Consider the following 24732-nt stretch of genomic DNA (forward strand, 5'->3'; position numbering starts at 1 on the left):
AGCAAGTAAGTGAAACAGTAAAAGGGGGCCACACACTTGATCACCCTCTTTCCTTCACTTTTCCACTGACAGAGAGTTCATGGTACATGCTTGGTAGGTCTGGGAGTCATGGATGCAAGAGGGGAACAGACAAATTTGGGTCATTTATTTGAGATTTAAATCCTGAACTGAGAACAAACTTGAATGCCTAAGAAACCAGCTACACCTTCTGCGCTTTGCTGATATATTTATTGATACATTTCCCCTTTTCAGGTGATGGTGACAAAAAGCAGATGTATCTCCCTACCCTACCCACCCCCCAGCAAAATACAGACACAGATTTCATTCAGCATATATAAGCATTGGGGCGTGTCCAAATTCACCTCACTGGGTTACCAGAGCCAAGAGAGGTTTGGTCTTGGGGGCCCAGGAATCGAGCAGGCCAATGCTAAAAAGAGGCTGCCATTCTGGGCCTTGCCACTGGGGTGTTGGCAGAGGCTATAGAATCAAACCATGATGAACAGAGCTGCCTAGCCCTGTGATGTGGTCTAGAAGGTGACAGTGGGCTCCTGAGTAGTTTCCAGTGAGATCCACAGTCCCATAGAAATCTGTGCCTCAGGGTTCTCATCTGCAAAATGGGGATGAGAATCCTGCCCTGAATATATCCCAGGGCTATGATGAGGCTCAAAATAGAAATAATTTGTCAAAAGTGCTTTGTAAAAGGTAAAGTGCTATACAAATTTAAGGGAATTCAATTCGTTGATTGTGATTGTGAGTGCCCCAGGATAAGAGTGGACTGGCTCATGGGTCCAGGGGCCAAGGAAGTGGCAAAACTCTTATGTTGTGCCTTTAGAGGGCACCAATCTGTGCTAGTAATGTCCACTGCAAAGCAAAGTTCTCTTAGTGTCTTGGCCCCAAGAAGTCACCATGGCCTAGCACCTGGGTCGGGGCTGGGAAAGCCACTGGGGAAGTTACAGATAACGTCACAGAGGTCAAGGAAGAGGAAAAAGGTGGCATATAAAGCAAGGGGTCATTACTATTACCACACACAAAAATAGATACCCAATGGATGCAAGGCGTTGAATTTGTAGTGCAGATGAGGGATGGAGGTGGGGAATGCGGGGAGAAGGAGGTGGCACAGCAGCAGAGGGAGATACTATCCCAAAGAGGCTCAATTGCTGCCTCCCTTCCTTGTAATAGGATAATACTGGTGTCTATCTGTAGGGGAAGGGAGGGCAGGAAGACAAAACCAAGAATATAATAATCTGAACTAAGGACTAGAGTCCCCTTCCCCCTTTAAAATGCTGTCCATCATTTTAAGGAGATGTCACGAATAGGCAAGCAGCTGTCTGTGCACTTTGAGGCTGAGGCCAGAGCTGGGCCTGGAGCACCACAAAGGCAGTATTGTTTCTGGATAAAGGCAGTGGGTATCAGCACTGGGAGACGGCTGACCTACTGATACACGGGCATGGTCTCAGGGAGCTAATAATTGACAGCCTGTTATATTTAAGCCTGAGCATAATTAACGCTCCTTGAGGAATAGAGAGGTGGGCCATTTTACTCAAAGTGGGCTGCCATCGAAGGTCAGTAAAAGGGTCAGGTAGGGGGGAGGGCCAGGAAAGAGCAATTCTCCACAGGCTTGTGTTTAGGGAATGGGGAAGGAAGGACACTCTCTTGTTGCTCCTGCTGCCGCTGCTGCTTCCCTCTGACTCCCTTGACAAGGGGTGTGGGACCTCCTGGGGAACTGAGGAGGTTGCTCACAGGGTACCAGCTGGCACCTATAAGTTAAGGCAAACAAGCCAGTAGAGCACATTGAAGAAGAAGAAGGTCACAGGAAAAATAACTCGTGAGTAGTTATCCAGGCGGTAGATGTGGATGAAGAGGCGGCCCTGCTGCCAGATGCTACCCTCACAACTGGGGACCATACAAAAATACTTCTTGCACCACTTGCAGCAACCACCAGGGCTCTGGGTGGTATCTAGGCTAAGAGACTGCTGGGCTGGGCAAGATGGGCCCTCCTCTTCATCACTTTCCTCAGAGTCCTCGATCTGGCACACAAAAGCTTCTGGATGCTGGTGGACATGGGCACGGGGAGGGGTACGGGAGCGGGCACGAATCTGTGGCTGGAACAGACAAGGGAAGAAGTGTGAAAAAAAAAACAAATATGAATCAAGTCTAGGTGCTGCCCCAGGGTTTCTGGAGGCTTTGTCCTTGGCACATTTTTTAAACTCCCCCCACCATCCCCATTCCCAGCATGACATCAGAAAGTGTATTCAACTCCACCGCCTCCCCCTCAGGTTCCTTCTCCCATCACTTGGTGAGCTGGCCATCCATGTGCCATGAACCCCAGTGCCCTCACTTGCATGCCTCCACACTCCAAAAGCTTGCCACCACTCCCATACCCAGGTCATACATGGCGAAGTTTTGGAGAAGCACGGGGTTTTGTCCGGTTGTAAGTCAGGAAGTTGAGCACAGCAAACTCCATCAGAGCACAGAAGCAGAAGACGAAACAGATGGCAATATAGAAATCCAGGGCTGTGATATAGGAGACACGTGGGAAATTCTTACGGGAAAAGGTGCCCAAGGTGGTCATAGTGAGTACAGAGGTTATCCCTGTGAAAGCACAGTAGTGGAGGTAGGCTTAGCTACCAATCCGTATATTACACTGCTGAAAGGACCCTTGAGAAGGCAACTCTGTGCCAATTTGTGTATATTACCCACTTACCTAAAGAGGTTCTGGCTGGAGCAGAGTCTCTCTTGATCCAAAAGGAAACCCAGGAGAGCATTGTGGTCACAGAAGAAGGGACGTAGTTTTGAAAGGCTACAAAGCCAAACCGCCTGCTCACATTGAAGTAAAGTGTCATGACCGTGAAATCACCTGGAAGACAAAAATACCACTTCATTACAGCACTGACATGAGAGTCCCCTCAAGGCAGAATGTGCACATTAAGGGTCTTGTTCAGCTCAATGAATCCCCACCACAGTCCTAAGATAGAGGCACATTATGCCAATGCCACATACAGAGAATCAGAAGAAACCCAGAGAGGGGGCTCACTGCACGACCCATGGTCAGTTAAGAGCTAAGCCAGGGCCAGAAATGTCGTTGCTTCTTTCTCAGCCCACTGTCCCATATCCCACATCTGTCTTCTCAGGGAGGCAAAAGTGTCATATGAAAGTGAAAAACTCGGGGGGGCAAGATGGTGTAAGAATAGGGTCCCCAAGTCACCTGTCACCACCAACTTACCTAGATAACTTTCAAACCATCCTGAAAACCTATAATATCGGCCCCCGATTTAAAGAGAGAACATCTGGAATGCTACAGCAAGAAGAGTTCGCGCTTCTATCAAGGTAGGAAGACGGAAATAAATAAATAAATAAATAAATAAATAAATAAATAAATAAGCATCCAAGGGGGAGGCGCTCCGTGAGGAGCTGGGAGAGAGCCCCCAGGACAGGAAAGCCCAGTCGTGGAGAAACAAGAACTTTACCAATCTTCCCAGATGGAAAGGCGCACACAGAGAGCTCGGGCAGGATCCCAGGAGGGGCAGTGGAGCCCCCAGACTCCCGGGGTCACTAACAGAGGAAGCGTGCCCCTAGGGAGAGCGTGCCACACTCTGCGGCCGAGCTCCCTAAAGGGCTGCAGTGCACGCACGGCGGGGCCGGGGAGCAGCTCAGGTGGTGGCTCCGTCGTCAGCTCCAAGCGGAGGGGGCTGCGGGATACAGCCCAAGATCCAGCAATCCTCCCCCCGGGGACCAGCAGAGGCCGGGAGGACACAGGGCAGCAAGGACACTCTGGCCACCTGGTGGCCCTGAGCTGTGCAGATCAGCGCCCCCCACCCCCGGAGCATCCAGGCCCCTACAGACTGGGAGATGCGGTAGTTACTGCGGGAGCTGACTCTAGGGCAGGAGAACTGGCCACCGCCACTGTTGTTCCTCCTGGTGTCACCTTGTGCCTGGGACTGAGCGGGTCTGCCAGGGAGCAGGGGCCTCACAGGGTCCACAGCTCCCACTGAGCTGTGCACCTGGCAGGGGGGCGGGGCAGCTCCCCCAGGTGCACACACCTGAGAATCAGCACAGCAGGCCCCTCCACCAGAAGACCAGCTGGAAAGACAGGGGAAGAGCAAGTTCTCCACTGAGCAGCGCTGGAAAGTTCCAGGGGAAATCGACGGACTTACAGTATATAGAATCAGAGGATACCCCTTCTTGTTTCTTGTTTGTTTTCCCCCTTTTTTCCCTCTTTTTCCTACCTTTTTCCAGGACAACTTGTTCTTAGCCACTCTGCACTGAGTAAAATGACTGGAAGGAAGAACTGACCACAAAAGAAAGAATCAGAAACAGTATCCTCTCCCAGAGTTACAGAATTTGGATTACAATTTGATGTCAGAAATCCAATTCAGAAGTACAATTATAAAGCTACTGGTGGCTCTGGAAAAAAAGCATTAGGATTCAAGAGACTTCATGACTGCAGAATTTAGATCTAATCAGGCTGAAATTAAAATTCAATTAAATGAGATGCAATCCAAACAGGAGGTCTTAACGATGAGGGTTAATGAGGTATAAGAATGAGTGAGTGACATAGAAGACAAGTTGATGGCAAGGAAGGAAGCTGACGAAAAAAGAGAAAAATAATTAAAAGATGATGAGGAAAGGTTAAGGGAAAGAAATGACACCCTCAGAAGAAAAAAATCTACGTTTAATTGGGGTTCCAGAGGGCACCAAAAGGGACAGAGGTCCAGAAAGTGTATTTGAACAAATCATTGCTGAGAACTTCCCTAACTTGGGAAGTGAAACGGGCATTCAGATCCAGGGGAGAGAGAGAGAGATCCCCCACTATAATCAATAAAAACTGCTCAACACTTAGACATTTAATAGTGAAACTTGCAAATTCCAAAGATAAAGAGAAGATCCTTAAGGCAGCAAGAGACAAGAGATCCCTAACCTATATGAGGAGAAGTATTAGGTTAACAGCAGACCTCTCCACAGAGACCTGGCAGGCCAGAAAGGGCTGGCAGGATATATTCAGGGTCCTAAATGAGAAGAACATGCAGCCAAGAATACTTTATCCAGCAAGGCTCTCATTCAGAATAGAAGGAGAGATAAACAGCTTCCAAGAAAGGCAGAAACTGAAAGACTATGTGACCCCAAATCAGCTCTGCAAGAAATATTAAGGGGGACTCTGTAAAAGAAAGAGGAAGTCCAAGGAAACAATCCACCAAAACAGGGACTGAATAGGTATCGTGATGACACTAAATTCATATCTTTCAATAGTAACTCTGAATGTGAATGGGCTTAATGATCCCGTCAAAAGGCACAGGGTTTCAGGCTAGATAAAAAAGCAAGACCCATCTATTTCCTGTCTACAAGAGACTCAATTTAGACCTAAGAGCACCTACAGCTTGAAAATAAAAGGTTGGTTGAACCATTTACCATTCAAATGGTCCTCAAAAGAAAGCAAGGGTAGCCATCCTCATATCACATAAATTAAAGTTTATCCCAAAGACTTTAGTAAGAGATGAAGAGGGACACTATGTCATACTTACAGGATCTATCCAACAAGAGGACCTAACAATCATGAATGTTTATGCCCCAAGTGTGGGAGCTGCCAAGTATATCAATCAGTTAATAACCAAAGTTAAGACATACTTAGATAATAATACACTTATACTGGGAGAGTTGAACACGGCGCTTTCTGCAATTGATAGATATTCTAAGCACGACATCTCCAAAGAAACAAGAGCATTAAATGATACACTGGACCAGATGGATTTCACTGATATTTACAGAACTTTACATCCAAACGCAATTGAATACACATTCTTCTCAAGTGCACATGGAACTTTATCCAGAATAGGCCACATACTGGGTCACAAATCAGGTCTTAACCAATACCGAAGGATTGGGATTGTCCCCTGCATAGTTTCAGACCATAATGCTTTGAAACTAGAACTAAACCACAAGAAGAAGTTTGGAGGGATTTCAAACACATGGAGGTTAAAGAAAATCCTGCTAAAGATGAAAGGGTCAAGAAGGAAATTAGAGAAAAATTAAAAAGGTTCAAGGAAACTAATGAGAATGAAGATACAACCATTCAAAATCTTTGGGATACAGCAAAAGCAGACCTGAGGGGGAAATACATTACAATCCCTCAAAAAACTGGAAAGAACTCAAATACAAAAGCTAACTTTGCACCTAAAGGAGCTGGAGAAAAAACAGCAAACAGATCCTACACCCAGCAGAAGAAGAGAGTTAATAAAGATGGAGCAGAACTCAATGAAATAGAGACCAGAAGAACTATGGAACAGATCAACAAAGCCAGGAGTTAGTTCTTTGAAAGAATTAATAACATAGATAAACCATTAGCCAGCCTTATTAGAAACAAAAGAGAAAAGATTCAAATTAATAAAATCATGAATGATAAAGGAGAGATCACCACCAATACCAAGGAAATACAAATGATTTAAAAAACTTATTATGAGAAGCTATACACCAATGAATTAGGCAATCTAGAAGAAATGGACGCATTTCTGGAAAACCACAAACTACCAAAACTGGAACAGGAAGAAAGAGAAAATCTGAATAGGCCGATAACCAAGGAGGAAATGGAAGCAATCATCAAAAACCTCCCAAGACACAAAAGTCCAGAGCCAGATGGCTTCCCAGGGGAATTCTGTCAAACGTTTAAAGAAGAAACCATACCTATTCTACTAAAGCTGTTTGGAAAGATAGAAAGGGATGGAGTACTTCCAAACTCACTCTATGAGGCCATCATCACCTTAATTCCAACACCAGACAGAGACCCCACCAAAAAGGAGAATTATAGACCAATATCCCTGATGAACACAGATGCAAAAATTCTCAACAAGATACTAGCCAATAGGATCCAATAGTACATTAAGAAGATTATTCACTGTGACCAAGTAGGATTTATCCCCGGGACACAAGGCTGGTTCAACACTCATAAAACAATCAATGTGATTGATCATATCAGCAAGAGAAAAAACAAGAACCCTAGGATCCTCTCAATAGATGCAGAGAAAGCATTTGACAAAATACAGCATCCATTCCTGATCAAAACTCTTCAGAGCGTAGAGATAGAGAGAACATTCCTCAGCATCTTAAGATCCATGTATGAAAAGCCCACAGCAAATATCATTCTTAATGAGGAGATACTGGGAGCCTTTCTCCTAAGATCAGGAACAAGACAGGGATGTCCATTCTCATCACTGCTATTCAACATAGTACTGGAAGTCCTAGTCTCAGCAATCAGGCAACAAAAAGGAATAAAAGGCATTCAAATTGGCAAAGACGAAGTCAAACTCTCCCTCTTTGCAGATGACATGATACGGTACCTAGAAAACCCAAAAGCCTCCACCCCAAGATTGCGAGAACTCATGCAGGAATTCGGCAGTGTGGTAGGATACAAAATCTATGCCCAGAAGTCAGTGGCACTTCTATACACTAACAATGAGACTGAAGAAAGAAAAATTAAGGAGTCAATCCCATTTACAATTGCACCCAAAAGCATAAGATATCTAGGAGTAAACCTAACCAAAGAGGTAAAGGATCTATACCCTAAAAACTATAGAACACTTCTGAAAGAAATTGAAGAAGACACAAAGAGATGGAAAAATAGTCCATGCTCATGGATTGGAAGAATTAATATTGTGAAAATGTCAATGTTACCCAGGGCAATGTACACATTTAATGCAATCCCTATCAAAATACCATGGACTTTCTTCAGTGAGTTAGAACAAATCATCTTAAGATTTGTGTGGAATCAAAAAAAGACCCCGTATAGCCAGGGGAATATTAAAAAAGAAAACCATATCTGGGGGCATCACAATGCCAGATTTTAGGTTGTGTTACAAAGCTGTGGTCATCAAGACAGTGTGGTACTGGCACAACAACAGACACATAGATCAATGGAACAGAATAGAAAATCCAGAAGTAGACCCTCAACTTTATGGTCAACTAATATTCGATAAAGGAGGAAAGACTTTCCAGTGGAAAAAACATGGTATCTTCAATAAATGGTGCTGGGAAAATTGGACATCCACATGCAGAAGAATGAAACTAGCCCATTCTGTTATACCAGATACAAAGATAAACTCAAAATGGATGAAGCATCTAAATGTGAGACAAGATTCCATCAAACTCCTAGAGGAGAACACAGGCAACACCCTTTTTGAACTTGGCCACAGTAACTTCTTGCAAAATACATCCATGAAGGCAAGGGAAACAAAAGCAAAAATGAATTTGGGACTTCATGAAGATAAGAAGCTTCTGCACAGCAAAAGAAAGAGTCAACAAAACTCAAAGACAACCTACAGAATGGGAGAAGATATTTGCAATTGACATATCAGATAAAGGGCTAGTATCCAAGATCTAGAAAGAACTTATTAAACTCAACAGCAAGGAAACAAACAATCTAATCATGAAATGGGAAAAAGACATGAAGAGAAATCTCACAGAGGAAGACGTAGACATGGCCAACAAGCACATGAGAAAATGCTCCGCATCACTTGCCATCAGGGAAATACAAATCAAAACCACAATGAGATCCCACCTCACCCCAGTGAGAATGGGGAAAATTAACAAGACAGGAAACCACAAATGTTGGAGAGGATGCAGAGAAAAGGGAACCCTCTTACACTGTTGGTGGGAATGTGAACTGCTGCAGCCACTCTGGAAAACTGTGTGGAGGTTTCTCAAAGAGTTAAAAATAGAGCTTCCCTATGATCCAGCCATCGCACTGCTGGGAATTTACCTCAAAGATACAGATGCAGTGAAATGCCCAGACACCTGCACCCCAATGTTTACAGCAGCAATGTCCACAATAGCCAAACTGTGGAAGGAGCCTCAGTGTCCATCGAAAGATGAATGGATAAAGAAGATGTGGTCTGTGTATGTAATGGAATATTACTCAGCCATTAGAAAGGACAAATACCCATCCTTTGCTTCGATGTGGATGGAACTGGAGGGTATTATGCTGAGTGAAATAAGTCAATCAGAGAAGGACAAACATTATATGGTCTCATTTATTTGGGGAATATAAAAAATAGTGAAAGAGAATAAAGGAAAAGGAGAGAAAATGAGTGAAAATATCAGTGAGGGTGACAAAACATGAGAGACACCTAACTCTGGGAAATGAACAAGGGGTAGTGGAAAGGGAGGTCGGTGGGGGTTTGGGGTGACTGGGTGACGGGCACTGAGGGGGGCACTTGGCAGGTGAGCCCTGGCTGTTATGCTATATGTTAGCCAATTGAACTCTAATAAAAAATAAATATATTTTTTAGAAAAGTGAAAAACTCAGCCTACTAGCTGTCAGGGCCACATGGCTAATGTCCAGACCTTCATATCCATCAAGGTACCCTATCTAGTCTGCAGAATCATGGACTGACACATGTACCACTGGCCTTTACAATGGATACTGTCAGAGAATAAGCCGAGGGTGGCCTGTGCTGTGGTGGGGGAAGCACAGGATCCATTTGACCTCCTTCCTATTCATTCAGATGCTGGTAAAATGCCTTAGTTAGCACTGTTGTATCAAAGGCCAAAAGAAATCACTTGCCCATCCCAAACCTCTGATGGTTCCCTAATCCACAACAGCTGTAGAATCAAATGGACAGTCTAACCTGACACTAAAGGCCCACCATGACCTGGTTCCGACTGATATCTTACACACACCTGCACATACACACCTACCTGTAAGCTAATGCCATGTATTCTCAAATTCCCTGACTTAGCCTGCATATTTGCATCATTATCCAAACTATAGACTCTTTGTTCTTAGTCTATTACCTTAATTCAAGCTGTTTCAAGAAAATAGAAGAATTAGCTTAAAGTGAAAATTGGGGCATCATGTCCTTAATGCTGGCTCTTTCCCTACACTGTGATGGCTCTTATAGTACCTAATGACAACCTACATCTCTAGTTGGCATCTTCTATTATACCATTCGTGCTGCCTTATACTCTGACACATTCATCCCAAACACTCTGCCCATGATGACTCTAGAGATTCTGGGGGATTTCCTGAGCCCAGGACTTCCCATTTCATTTTCAATATCACATAGGGTTTGTGATAGCTCAAATTCTGGCTCCTTAGTGAAGCTAAGTTCCAAACTTCTATATAAGTGATGCTGTAAAATTTCTTGGCTTTGAGTTAGGTAGGCTTTTAAACCCCGTCAGGGTTTAAATCTCTCACGTAAGCCCTGTGGCTTGGCTCTTGCCCATCCTAGCCCAGCATGGGCTGGAACCTAGCAGATGCTCAGTGACTCTTGCTACTACTGTCTGGCAATAGCTTTGTAAAACAGACCAGAACACTAACATGTCCACGTGTCCTCTTGTTTTGGAAAGTAGATCACCTGTGTAGCCAGGCTCTCTGTTGGAGCAAAACGAGGAGAGCAGCCTTTCCTACTCACCTTGGCAGCACTGACGCTTACAGGGCAAGAGTTCTCAGAATCTTCTGGAAAAGGCAAGGATGTGGCTTGGGGTCAGTTGAATATCTGTATTCAGAGTAGTAGCTTTGGGAATAGAACTCTTCCCCCAGGGCTGCAGCAGGAACCACTCACACTTGCCCACTGGCCAGAACATATTTATCGGGTTCTTGTTCTCTTGCCCCAGGGTCTTGACTGCAATTTAAGACACCCCTATTTAGCTACAACCACTCCTTGTGAGATATATATTATTGTTTTGAGATTTATTATCCTATCAGGTTTTCCTATGTTTATTTTATTTATTCCAGCCAAAGAACAACCTTCTCCACTTCTCAAGATATGGAAGTTTGTCTCTGAAAGTTGAGGGAAGGATACTAACACATAATTCCTTATTCCCGAGGAATAAAGGAGGATGGGCAAGGGAAAATACATATATGGGGCTAAGGAGCTAAAGCCAAAGCCAAAGCCAAACACCCCCACCAAAAACTAAAGATTCTTCTGCTTTTCTCTCATTTGGCCAGACCAGAGTTGGACACTGCACTGTCAGAGGAACATAATTTAATAGTCTAGTCCAGAGGACTGGACTAGCAGAATGAGTGGGCCCAAAGCCATTAAGAACAAAGGAAGGAAAAGGAACTAGACTGTAGAGTCTATAAAAGATTGTGACTCTGGGCTGGGACCTAAATACTGGTCCTTTAATCTTGACCCCATGGAAGAGTGACTGGGTTTACCATAAGTTCAGTAGTTCTAGGGAAAAAGAGTTCCAATGGGTAAGAGTTGCAGAAACTCCAATTTCAGATGAATGGGAAGTTTTCTGATGGACAGAGTTTTTCAGAGAAGGAAGAAGCTCCCTTGTGAGAAGGGAAGTCCTGATCATGGGTTAAGATCCATCAGAGTCTCAACAGCCACCAGTGAAACTTAACTCACTCACTGGGGGCAAGGCTGGACTCTGTGAAAGCCTTCTGAACCAGAGATTCTCTGGTTTGTGGCTCTAGGTAACCAAAGTAGCAAGCTACCACCACATTCTGAACCCTTAGGAACCAAGTACATAAATCTGCTTCAGATAGAAAGAACTGCCCAGAGGCTATTAGGAAGAGTTTGAGCCCAGCCTCAAAAAGAACTATGATGCTGGAGAAAACATAATTCAAGAACAAATAGCCTCTAGTAAAAGCAAAAGAAGCCCTTCTTTTCCCCCCAAGAACCCTCCTCTTTCCCAAGGAGGGCCAGTGCTTACCTATTGCCATTACTTTGCTGATGATGCTGGCTCTGGGGCTTTGTAGTCACTAGGGCACCATTTTGAAACAATGCATAATCATCTACTAAACGGAACCACTAGTGACTTGAAAGCCCCTGGGCCTTGTCTCTTCTGCCACTTTTGATGATGGGTCCCCACCTGTCTGGGAAAACTGAGGTGCAGAAAGGCAAGAGGCAGGCCCATGGTTAGCTGGCAGAAGAGCAAGGATCCCGAGTCAAAGGTGGCACAACTGCTTACCCAGAGAGCCCGAGAAAAAGAAAAACATTTGCAAAACAGCCCACCCTTGTCCCGGCCTAGTACTGTGTAAGCAAAGCTCTAGCTGGATGAGCATGAGCTATTCCTCACCCAGTGACCAACTCAGTAAGTAAAGCAAAAGCAGATTGTCTGCCTAGCCACACAGAAGCAAAGCAAGACTCCTATGGTAAATGGCTGGTTTGGTGACTGGTTCCATCTGCATTCTTGAAACGATGAGAGCAGTGCCTCCACTGCCCTGACTTGGTCAGTGTGAAGAGGGTTTCCAGGGATGCTCCAGGAGCAACCCTGGGGAGATCCCTTAGCTTCTCATTGAGATCACCTAGGAACACAAGCAAAGACACTCATATCTGATTGGAAGCTGATGTGGAAAAGATCCAGCCCCCCCCTCCCTTAGTCCTTGTCAGGGACAAAGTCAGGAAACCAATGGTCACCATGTCCATGTTGAATCCACCATGAAGCCTTTGGCGGGAGTCTGTCCTTCTCAGAGCTGCTTCTTTAAAATAAATGTTGACGCAGTAGCAGTGCTAACAGCTGAAACTTCCCCCATACCATCCCAGCCCTCACCCAGCCGACATTAGAACTCTAGCCTCCACTTCCCATTAGGGCCAACTTTGTTTCCCACTCAACCAGCTTGGATTGGTTCTGGGTATGGAGAACTCACATGAGCTCAATTCCCCAGTCATCCAAATAAGCTGGTTGTAGCAAATAACTAGAAACTGAAGGGTCGGCATGATAGAGCTAGGTGTAAATCCTGACAGCAATAAAACTTTAGCTACTTACCTGTCCTCTGAGGGACTTGGCAAAGCACTTACTTCTTTGCAGATGAGACTGAGATGTAGTTACAAAGTCTCAGTTTCCTCTGCAAACAGTTGTAAGTGCTTAGCATTTCCAAGACAGGAGTCATGTTCTACAATATTTCCATGGGATGATTACATACATTTATATGTGGCCACCTCCAGTCATCCTTACCACCCTCCTGGGCCTCTGCCTCGCCCTGGTTTCAAAAGTGTACGTACCAGCTGGGGTTGAGATAGTTTCAGTAGTGTTGGTCACTCCTGTAAAATCAAACTGAAAGAGCTTCCAGGAATTCCTCTCATCGATCTCAAGCTTGAAATTTTCCCATTTGTAGATCATTTCACTCTCAGGATAGGAAACTGTAAAGCAACATGGGAAGGAGAGTCATGTGAGACTGGGAAGCCCAGCTGTCTCTACCAACATGGAGTCTAAGCAATGCCTTGGAGTCCTGACTCTGGCCTCACCAGCTGTAGGACCTTGCCTCTCTTACCTCGTTGTTGAAGTCCATTCAATACGTGCATTTACTGAGCACTCCTTAGTATCAGGCTCTGTGCTGGAAACACAAAGATGAGCAAGGCAGACACCTTGCCCTCAAGCATTCACATTTTATTGAGTAAGATAGTAAGTATGTATTTGTAATTGTTGAAATTGCTAAGAAACTTCCACCCATGGGACAGTAGAAAAACAGAGGAGGGATGAAAGACCACTTGGGGATACACCCAACAAAGATTTCATAGAGCCGGTGACATTTCCAATAAATCTTAAAAGCTAAGTAAATATTCTCTGTATGGGTGAGGCTGCAAAGGTGAGGAGGGTTTTCTATGCACAGAAAGGTGAAAATGCCTGATGGATTATGGAAATGCCGAAAGTTCAGGATGGCTAGCTCACAGATGCTGGATGAAGCATACAGGAATGAGTGATAGGGGCCAGTTAATGAAATACTTTGAGGGTAATTCTAAAGAATTTGAAATTGATCCATGACAGTTGAGGGAGGATTCAAAACTAAAACATGACCTGGTCTAGATGATGCTTCAGCTAGGTTACCCTTGTCATTATATGAAGATGGTTTGTTGACAGGGAGACCAGTTTTGGGAGGCCAGTGCAGGAATCTGCACACAATAAAATGAATGAAAGTAGGAATCAAAGCTGTGGCAGTGAGAATGCAGAGAAATAGACAGGATCAACAGACACTCAGGAGGGAAAATCAATAATATGTGTCAATTGATTAGATGTAGGAGGTGATGGAGAAAGAAGCATCAAAGTTCTTGGCTTGGGCAACTGAGAGGGTGATAGTGCCTTTCAACGAGACAAATGTGAACACAAAAGCAACACATTTGTTTTGGGGGGTAGAGACTGGGGGGAAGCAATGTATTTAGTTCTGGACATGTTCAGTTTTAAAGTGAAGGTGTTGTGAAAGCCCAAGTGGGAGATGGCAAAGACCTAAACCAACGTACTGACAGTGGAAATGGAAAGGAGCAGACATACTTGAATTATACTTCAGAGGTGTGTGACTGACTTGAGATGGGGTGGAAAGAAGAGGGAAGAACCCAACACGAGGCCCAGTGAAGCAACACAGTATTGTCAGCAGGAAAGGAGATGAGGAGGCTCTGGGCAAATCTGGCACCATTTTAGGAGAAAAGCAGAGGCAGAAAAATGTAAAGGGCAAGGATGAGGAAAAAGAAGGGGCTCAGTATAATTCTGGGGCCCCAGAGACCTAAAAAGGTACTCACAGCTAGAGAAAGACAGAGGGCAAGAGTGAGAATCCATTGGAAATTTGAGCATGTAGAGTAAACATCCAGCATCAATGGTCATCCTGGAAGGGAGAAAGGAGCCTCATTAGGCTGGCCCTGAGCACTTAGGTATCCACCCATTCTGGGCCTGGGAACCACCACCAATGAGTGGCAATAGTAGGATTTGAAACAAAGAGCTCAAAGGAGAGACAAAAAGAGTGGAAGAACAGCTTGAAAGTATCTGGCTACTTTGGCTTCCATCATCAGAGAAATGTGTGGACCAATTTAGATGGGCTTTTGTTGTTTGCCAGGACTTCCCAACATTCTCCCACTCTGTACTACCTTCCCACCTCATACCACTGATATACAACCTTCTCCCACCAGGCATTCAAATGTCCAGCCTGCTCTTAGGTGTCTTTCCAACCGCTGTGTTGCTGCTCCGCCTGGACAATTCCACCACCGTGGACGTGTTTCTACATCCAGTGCCCACTTGGGATGGAATTGTCCAGGCAATGCAGTCATACTCTAGTGGGGGGACCTATGGATTGGGAGGCAAGTAACTGGGTACGAGTCCCAGCTCTGCCATGAACTTGATGTTTGGTCTTAAGTAGTCTTTCTATTTTGAGGCCAGTGTCTGTGTTTATACATGAAGGGGGTAGAACTCATGGTCTAGTAAAGCTGGAAAGGCTCTTAGAAGTATCATTCGGGATGAAACCTACGTCCACGGTTCTTTGGTGAAGAGTCCCAAGAGGTAATATTCCAGAGGCTTGACATACCTAATTGTGTACAACACCTTGCCATCCTTGTGGATGCGAACCATCTGGTTCGGCATGGTGATCACATGCTCTTGAGTCCTCTTAGAATTCCTAAAGACCGTGTCTGGGATCCAAAGCTGGCTCACCATGTTTCCATTCAGAACAAAGCTCTCAAAGCTGCCATTGTAACGGAGGCGCTCATCATACCAGGTCTGGCAGAAGGTGATGTCAATGGTGTATTCCTGGTGGGATTGATAGAAAAGCACACACCTAGAGCTATACAGGCAAAGAATATTCTCATGCCATCCTGTGAAGAGTCTATAAAGTAGATAGGAACCTACTTAGGTTTGCACAGAGGAAAAGAGCATAAATTATACTGTAGGAGTTATGTATTTCCAGACATTCTCAAAAGAAAGGAACATTCCCAGATAAACAACAGTCAGGGAAGACACATTTCATCTTGAAACAGACAGGCAATGGTGGTTTAATTGCACAGGTTGGTCTCATCACATCACCACTGCCTTGTAGGGTTATGGGATTACTCCAGCCAGGTTAACACCCTCTCAGCCCCCACATTTCTATAGCAAACCAAAGATCTCAACTCAAAATCATCTTGAACATTTATAAACACACACCCCTTTGGTTGTATATGCTGGGGTTTCCCCTTTCAGCTTTTATTAGGGGAGCACAAATGTTAATTAACCTCAATCCTTCATTCTCCAGAGTTATACTTAAAAATGAAGTGCTTTGAATCATAAGAGAAGTGTGTGTTTAGTCTCATGTTTTTTGAATAATTGTTTTGTTTTACCTTTTATTTCTTAAAAATATTTTATTTTTTTATCCATGATAGATACAGAGAGAGAGGCAGAGACATAGGCAGAGGGATGCCAATCCCCGGGCTCCAGGATCATGCCGTGAGCTGAAGGCAGACGCACAACCACCGAGCCACCCAGGTATCTCTGTTTTTCCTTTTAAACAAGGGCACCTAACCTCTGAATGTGCTTGTGCGTCTGCATAGCTATACCCATAACTATTTGATCTCCAGGTGATATTGCCTATCCCATAAACTGTTAAACATGAGAAGGATGTTTAACAGGAAGAAGCATGAGAAGCTAGAGATTCGCACTCCTGGTATTGAAGGGTAAAAAACAGACTGCAGTAGAACTGCAAGCAGTGTGAAGAGCAAGTGCCAGAACTAGGCCTAGGGGGAGCCTTAGGGCTAGCCCAACCTCCTTTACTTTTGAGGCTCAGAGAGAAAAGGGCCTGTGCAAAGTCACACAGATAGCTAATGGCAGCATATTGGCTCTGGTGCTTAGAACACCATTACCATGACCTTACCCTGGGACGGCCTTCACTGATTTCCCTCTCTAGTACTTATTTCACTTGCACCACCAATCCCTTTGGGTGTCAAGGTCCAATTTTCCCCTGTAGAATTCCTAGGTCTTTCTCCTGAGTTATCCTCCATCCAACAATGAACACCACCCAAAACCCCACAGTTTGGAGGCCAGTAGAGCCCCCAGGGGAAAGGTCGAAACAATCCCAGCTTGGCTTTGTGGCCCAGGCCAAAAGGTGATGAGAGCCATTGCCAAACTGCCAAGAGCTGGCCTTCCAGACTGAGAAGGTTCCCTGGAGTAATCCAGAGAAGCAGACAGAAAAAAGCCAAGCTATCATCCACATGGGAGCCCTCAGCCCTGCCCCATCCAGCCCTGCCAGCCTTCATAGGTGGCCTTCAGAGTGTTTCTACAGTCCCAAGTAGCTGGCAGTTCCAACTTGGCTTATGGAGCCTCCTTCATTCTGAGGCCATGTGAACTGCTTGGTAGCTAGGGGAAGTCTTCCCTCCCCAATACAGGCTGTGCTCCTGCTGTATGTTATAGTGTTTCAAATGAGCATTTAATTTCTATTTAATAAGATACCAATTGTAAGTTCATTACACAGCAACTGATAACTAAGAGTTCAATTTTTCCTCAGTTTGACAAGGGAGCTTGGGTTGTACATCTTTTTTAGCTCACCTGAAACTCTAGAAATTCAGTGTAAAGAAATTGGCTTAATTAGGGTTTCTCACAACAATTATCACAGCAAGAAGAAGCCTTAGCAACTGTTGATGTTATGATGGGCAGTCATTCCCAGACTGGTCATTGACTTCTAAGCTCAGGCTAGGTGTTTCAAAAATTTAACCAGGAAACAGGTAGAAACATTTGATTTAAATCTCCATGCTATGGGCTCAGGTTTCTCTCTCTAAGGACTACTCCTATGCTCTACACAACATCTGATTAACTGAGGGGTGTTGGAACTCTCTTCAAACAACCACACCCCACCTGTAACAGAATGCTTGCTGAGATACCCAGTTGCTTCAAATGTAAAATGAAGATCCTAATGGCAGCCTTGCCTGCCATACAGGCTGTCATGAGGATCCAAGGAGACAAGTATGCTCTGTTCATTGGCTGTGTGAGAAAGACACACACGCTCCCTCTTTACCAAGTACAAAACTCCAGTGTCACAAGGGAAAAGTAGACTGTACAAGAACTGAGAACTCCCACAGTTGTAAAGCACTATTTGGTATTATGTAAAAGACCAGGCTTCTTGGGGGAAACTTAATACCACATGAGTCTTTGGCATCTCCTAACAGCACTTGGCCTAGGCTAAAGCAGCACTTTATTGGCCAAAGAAAATCAAGTTGTTGGCTCCTCTTTGGACCAGTTCTGTGTTGCATGCCAGGTTCAGCGACTGCTAAGTTATTAGACCGTATCCCTTGGGCTTGTTAGGTATCAGGGAAAAACAAGTCACTTCTATAGGACATCTTTCATAATTCATTTCCGCAGTTACCATACACTGAGTCTTTGACACCAAGGAAACCATGATGGTGAGAGCAAGGCAGACAAACAGCAGCTAATTACAGTACAATGAGGTATAGAAGATCAGGTAAATAACTATGATATAAGCTAGAAAAATATGAATCCTAGAGAGAGGAGAATGGTGTGAGTATGAAGGGAGCAATTTATAGCTGTGGAGGTCAGGGAAGATGCCGTGGAAGAGATGCCATTTGAGAGGGGCTGGGAAGGATAAGGCTTGTGGCAAGTAGAAAATTACAGCAGTGGCATTCCAAGCAGGAAATAGCTTGAACAAAGACCCAAAGGTACAAGGTTATTTGGTAACACCCATACTCTAGTGTGACTAGAGCACACGCGGTCTCTAAAGGAGTGGGGGGAAAAATAAAACCAGGGCCTCAGTTGGCTCCAACCATGGAGGGCCTTGACCAGTAGAGTGTAGTGTTGAACTTCAGGCTGTAGGCCAGGTTAAACTGCAGGAGGCACATCACACACGAGGCCAGGTCAGTACGTAGACTGGCATAGGCAGCGACTTTGACTTTTGCATATTTCAAGGAGAGATAATAGAAGCTCCCTGAGGACAGTCTTGACACTAGAATGATGACAATGGAAAAGGAAAGAGGGAACCAGGCCAACAGGAGAAAAGCAGTCTTACAGCAATAGTAACTCTAGACTTAAGTCTATAGAAACCATTGTCAGAAAAAAAGAGCCATTTCGTTGTGGTGTTCAAAGTTACTTTATTATTTTTATCTTGAATGGAAGACTAGAAGATATGGTCAGGATTCTGAAGGTCCTCTTCAGGCAGCAAGGGATTTACCTTTTCCCACCTTTCAGAGTCAGTGTTGGTTTCAATACTCCTGCTCCAAAACCAAAACCAAAACCAAAAACTCTTATGGAGACACAGAACAACAACAACAAAAAAAACCCAAAAAAAAACAAGTATGTTAAAGGCCCCATGGGTCAGCACCCTGGGCTATGAGACACTCTAATTACAAAAAGATTGGTACTCACCATGTCCATGATAGAGATAGGGCCAAGGGTATTGACAGAGAGCTCGACAGTGACCACAGTGGGCCTTTCTGTAATGGAAGCAGAAGTTGCACAGGTAAGTGTCAAACAGGGGCATGGGACAGGGGGCAGCATGGTCAGAGGGGAGAACAGGGATATGGGTGATGACTAGGGACATGGTTTCAACATCCAATCCTATTTCTTTCTTTATTCCTTCATCTTAAGATCCAATTCATTGACTGTTAAGAGCTGGCCATAGCTTGAAGGTCACTGATCGAGTCTACTCACCTTATCATAGAGTTGGAAAAACTGAGGGTGAGAAAAGGAAAAAAAAGTCTAGATCAAGAGCAGTGCTGAGACTAGAGTTGATATCAGCAACAGATGTTCCTGCCCTCACCTATAGCCCACACTCATTCTCCACCCCTTGCCCTCACCCTCCCACTCCACAAGGGGGAAGAGTTAGGTTCTGCTACTCACCACCTATGCCAGGGCGCAGTTTGTGGTCATAGTTATTCAGGATACTGTTCAGGATGTGAGTGGCTGCTGGCAGATTGCCAAGCCTCATGGTGGACTTTGTTTCTTCAGAGAAGAGCTTCTCTTCAGGAGCCTGGGGCTGAGGCCCATACACATCATCACGGGCAGAGGGTGCACTTTCTGATTCAACGTGAGGTCCTTCGCTCCTAGAACATAAAAACAAACATAAAATGAAGCTCTGTTCTCCACTCTGTAGGGGCCCTGGCTGAGGCCTTTTGGGACAGAAGCAAACCCACATAAATCTGTATCCCAAGGTATAAAGAGTGACTGGTAAGAGCAAATTTTGAGCCAGCAACAGATTATATTTGTTAATTTCTTCTAAATCTTTCTGCTCTCTGGGGACTTTCCATAGTATCCCTCCTTTATGGTAATTATTTTTTAAAAATCCCAGTAAGAAAACCAAGCTCAAGATTTTAAAAGAACTTCTCAATGTAAGATGAAGGAGATATTGCTGTAGGAGCTTTGGCCAATCAGCTGCCATTACCAACCCTGGTCTCCAGTCGGCCTGACCAGCACCACTGGGGAGCAAATGGGTGGGCAGGGGGCCAGGATCGCTGAGGAATGCTCGGGAAAGCCAGAACAGCCTCTCCCACGGAGGGCCAGGACACCAGGACACCGTGGGAATATTCTGCATTTCTTTGCTTTTGTGATATTCACTGCTTTCAAATTGGGGGCAGTGGGAAACTGGGGAGTGAGGGGAAACTCTGAGCACTGAGAAAGGCAGGAGTCCATTACTCAGAGACTGTCTTCTAGGAGAGATGGTAGACTAGATCTCAGCATGAGTGCCACAGCCAAAAAATAAGAATTAAATTAAATAAAATGAAAATTAAAAAAGCCATCTGGCAATGTAGGAAACTCGCCGAAGGTGTTAGAAGTTAAGAGTCCTGGTACTTTTGCAGTGAGGAAGTGGGCATCAGGGGGCTTCTGAGATTCCAGTCATGTTCTAGTGCCTGATGTGGGGTACTAATATCGGTGTGGTCATTTTCTGACAACTCATCAGCTACACAATAATGATTTGAGCACTTTTCTGTATATACGTTCTAATTCAATAAAAAAAAGTGTTTTGAAAAATAAATGCTGATAAAAATCTGCAAATGTATGGATCTTATTTGGCTCCTGATTTGCAAAGGCAATCTAAAACACAACACAAAACAAAAAACATTTATGACACAACAGGGGAGATTCGAACACTGGATAGAGCAAATTTTGAGCCAGCAACAGATTATATTTGTTAATTTCTTCTAAATCTTTCTGCTCTCTGGGGACTTTCCATACTATCCCTCCTTTATGGTAATTCTTTAGTTTTAAAAAATCCCATTTTGTCTTCACCATGACAAATTCATTCTAATTTTTTTTTGGCATAATAGTGGTATTTTATTATGTGTTTGGAGTCCTGGCATTTAGAAATGCATACTAAAATAATTGCATATGAAATGATATGATGTCTGAGATTTGCTTTAGTATAATTTAAGCTGAAATGGAGAGTGGTGGGGGATAGAGAGATGAAGTGTGGTCATGAATTGGTAATAACAGGGCTGGTGATGGGTACATGGGGTTTCACTCTACTGTATGTACTTTTATGTATCTTTGAAAAAAATCAAAATTAAAAGCTTTTTTGAAAGCCATCGGCAAAGTTAGTCTATAATATTGTAAAGCAGGAAAGTGGTTTGCTTTGGGTAAGAGAGTGTACTGGGAGGGCATGTGGTAAAGCTTGCAGCAGAGGGGGAGTAGGTGGAGCCACAGGCATGGCTTCTGTGGTGCAGAACAGGGGCCTGACAACTTGTGCAGCTAAATGCATTTTCCTGCAGTATCTCAAGCTCTTAGAATTGCCTAACTGGCATACAGATGTGCCAGATTTATGCCATTTTTCATGTCTGAAGTGGTTAATTCCCACTGTGGGCAAGGGAAGAGCTGGGCTTGAGAAAGGCAGTTTCCGTTTCCAAATAACACATGCAGAAATGTCCTCTTTCGCTGAGGCATCCATCCCCCCCAGTCCTCTGACTTTTGGAGGGGCCGAGGGAGAGGGAGAAGAGGCCTGGGTGACGTGGCCACAAGCACGGTATAATCAAGATGGGGCACTGCCAGCCAAGACCACCCAAGAGCCTGCAGCAGCTCCTCCCAAATGTCTGAAGCCAACAACAAGAGCCCCAACGTTCAAGAGGCACACAAGAAAAGCCCAGGGATCACTGAAGCCCCTCTGCTCCCAAACTATGTCTGCGATGAAAATGATATCAGAAGGTCCTGAGGTTGTCGTAATTCTCCAGTCAGCCTTCACCAGTAAAAATACAAACAAAACAGACATACTCATCCTGGGATCCTTGAGGTTAAGGAGCTGCTGACACTGCATACCTTTCCTCAGCCAGCCACTAAGCCCCCTTTCAGGGCTAGAAATAATAAAATCTTGAAAAACACTCATGTACTGGGCTAGTGGAATCTTTCCATGGGGACTTTTCATGCACCCACATCCCTCTAGATGCAATAGTCCAAGATGGAGCTGGAATTCCACACCCCTTCCCACTAGTGAGGATGCTCTTCCAACTAACTGTGGGGGATGGAAGGAGAGGAAGAGGGGACTGGCAAAGCTCCAGGAGGGGGCCCACTGGCTTGTTTGTTTTTCCCCCCAAATCAGCCCTCTTTTTAACCTTTCGGGTAAGAAACTGAGCCCCATGTGGGGGAAGGGCTGAGCCCAAAGCCACCACCATTTGAAGCTGAGCCTGGACCAGAGCAAGGTTTCCTGGTTCGATGTGTCTCTTGCCAACACACTGCATGGCCACCTTTAGCTCTTTGCTGACATCATGGGTTGCCATGTTGACAGTGTCTGAACACCACTTGCTGCGGCCCTTCCTCCCTGGGCCCTTCCTCCCTTGCCCCCTCCCCTGACAGCAAGAGTAGTTTCCATGTCAACAGCCCCTGTTCCTAGCTGTTCTTCCCAGTTTCTCCCCACTTCCTTTTGCCCCCACTCTGAGACCCCTCTTTTGCCCTAGCCAGTAACCATGCCAGCTCTCCCAAACAGTCCAATTCATATCTGGAAGGATGTGGATGACTGGAAATTCCTAGCACGCATTCAGAAATATTTGCCAAGCCCCTGCTGAGGCCAACCCCCACACCCCAGGGCTCCGGTGAGCCAGCAGCGAGCCCTACAGCCCCTCCCCTGAGGAGCTGAAGCATTGTGGGGTGAGGGGAGAGGCCATCTCCCCTCAGCCCAAAACAGAGAACCAAGACAGAGAGACTTGTGGAATGGAAACTGTCTCAAAAATATGAAGCAGTCATTTTCTACTCTAAAAAGTCAGAAGTGCAGGGAACAACCTTCCGAGCGAAGTCCTGGGGCCAGAAGAAAGTGTGAGGGAAGCTGGCTGCTCCAGGGAAACCTGCTGTTAGCCTTTGGAAAAGGGGGTGGGGATGGAAATCCGGGACCCAAACCTCAGACCTCAGAGAATAACATTCTTGGCCTCTGGCTCGGTCAGTCCGAGATCCAGTAGGGTGTTTGGTGCTGGTGGGGGGGGTAGTGGGGGGTGAGGGGTCGGGGGGGGCGGCGGAGGTGGATGCAGGAAGGGGAGGCTGGGCCGAGAGGAGGGGGCTGGATAGCGGGCGGGAATCCTTGGAGTAAACTGGGGCTGGTGCCTGGGACTGGCAACGAGAGGAGCGGCGGGAAGGGAAGCAAGTAAAGTCAGAGTTATCTGGCGCAGTGCCTGGTAGTTAGTAGGCGCTCAGAAAAAGAAATTCGAGAGGACACGCAAGCCAACGCTCCAGCATTTAGGCGCAGTTTGGCTCCCCAAGCCCGGGCGCCCTCCCAGGTTCCATCTTCCCAAAGCCTCCTCCCCACACCCCCCCCACCCCGGCCTCAGAAGCACGAGCCTACCTCGGCCAGTTACCCCGCGGGCCGCTAGCCTCTTCCCACGGAAGAGCCAAGGAGGGAGAAGCGTGCTAGTCCCCCGGCCCTCGCCGTGGTTTTGGAGAGCGGGAGTCTGGGGCGCGGGGCGGCCAGGGAACAGGCTTCCCGCCTTCCTTCCTGGGCGCCCCCTCAGGGGTCTGGGGTCCCCATCCTAGAGGGAGCGAGTTGGAGGCCGGTGGCGCGTCGCTGGGCCCCGGGGACCGGCTGGCCCGCGCAGTGGCCGGAAAAAGGTGGGCACGGGGCTCGAGGATCGCAGGGACCCAGGGGTCCGGGGAGCTGGTCCAGCTCCAGGGGAGGGGGAGCTGGGCGCGGAGGGCTTCTGGGTCCCGGGCTGGAGACTCACCTAGACGGGAGGATTATGGACGTGCCCAGGAGGATCAGGAGAACTTTGGCTAACATCGTGGTGGGGACCGGCGCGACCACCTGCGTGGAGGTCGCTGCGCACGGTCTGGCCGCACCGAGCGCGGTGTGCGGGGTTTTGTTGGGCTCCAACTTCCACTCCTCCCACTCGCCCCGCCCCGCGCCCCCCACCCTGGCCCCGCCCCCTGAGCCCCGATGGAAATCTCCGACGACGTGTTTGCTGCCGCTGCGGAGAGTGGGGTGGATAGGCTCGCGCGGGCGGGAGGCAGGAGGAGGGGGAAGAGGAGGGAGCCCGGTCGCCAAGGCCCCCCGCCCCCCGCCGCCACGACTGCGGCGCTGCCAGACAGCCAGGGGCGGGGGACGGGGGAAGGGAGGAAGAGGCGAGCCGCGGCGCGGGCCCCAGGCGGGGGAAACCGGAGGCCGGCGGCGGCGGCTGAGAGGACGGCCACACACTGGGCCTGGAAAGGGGAGATGCAGGGGCCGGGGGGTTCCTGCCTCTTTCTAGACCCCCTCCAGGCCGCTAGCGCACTGCGGGATCGAACTGTGGCTGCCTGCCCTACACTCCCTCCTCTATCACCTGTTGCTTCCCCAGATCTCCTGGCCTCTGAGATTTCCCTTACCCCACCTCCAGACCTTCAGGTCCTTCAGAGTACATCTCTAGGCATCCGAAGGAAGCTGGGTAACTGAGTACCTTCCTTGGCACAGGGGAAGAAGAGACACTTGGGTGGGGGTGTCTCTCCAGCAGGCTCTGGTCTCAGCTACTTCACAGGCCAGTTTCTCAGGTGTTGAGGGTGGGGGGGAGGACCCACCACAAAGGACCAGGCCTAAGCAATCCCTGGAGCACTTTCCCGGAGCCACATGGAGGCACTGACTGACTCAGGTTTAGCCCTGGGGCCTGGGTATGAGAG

General features: G+C 46.5%; 1 protein-coding gene across 1 annotated transcript; it reads right to left on the reverse strand.

Moving 5' to 3' along the window:
- Positions 1-209: 209 nt before the first annotated feature.
- On the reverse strand, positions 210-23939 carry GABRE (gamma-aminobutyric acid type A receptor subunit epsilon). The gene is made up of 9 exons (XM_025985873.2): positions 23808-23939; positions 19516-19718; positions 19042-19109; positions 15227-15447; positions 14451-14533; positions 12942-13079; positions 2705-2857; positions 2393-2592; positions 210-2102 (listed from the first exon to the last, which is right to left on the reverse strand). The coding sequence occupies exons 1-9, from the start codon at positions 23861-23863 to the stop codon at positions 1758-1760; spliced, it is 1467 nt and encodes a 488-aa protein (XP_025841658.1). The 5' UTR covers positions 23864-23939; the 3' UTR covers positions 210-1757.
- Between the last annotated feature and the right edge of the window lie 793 nt (positions 23940-24732).

Source organism: Vulpes vulpes, chromosome X, assembly GCF_048418805.1.
Source record: "Vulpes vulpes isolate BD-2025 chromosome X, VulVul3, whole genome shotgun sequence".
NCBI classification, from domain to species: domain Eukaryota; kingdom Metazoa; phylum Chordata; class Mammalia; order Carnivora; family Canidae; genus Vulpes; species Vulpes vulpes.

What these genes read in the sequence shown, in the direction of transcription:
- GABRE (XM_025985873.2), bottom strand. Translation starts at nt 23,863, where the DNA reads ATGTTAGCCAAAGTTCTCCTGATCCTCCTGGGCACGTCCATAATCCTC. An exon ending in CTATCTCTATCATGGACATG is followed by an intron (nt 15,448 to 19,041) that starts GTGAGTACCAAT and finishes CAATCCCACCAG; the next exon opens with GAATACACCATTGACATCAC. An exon ending in TCCAGCCAGAACCTCTTTAG is followed by an intron (nt 2,593 to 2,704) that starts GTAAGTGGGTAA and finishes GTGCTTTCACAG; the next exon opens with GGATAACCTCTGTACTCACT.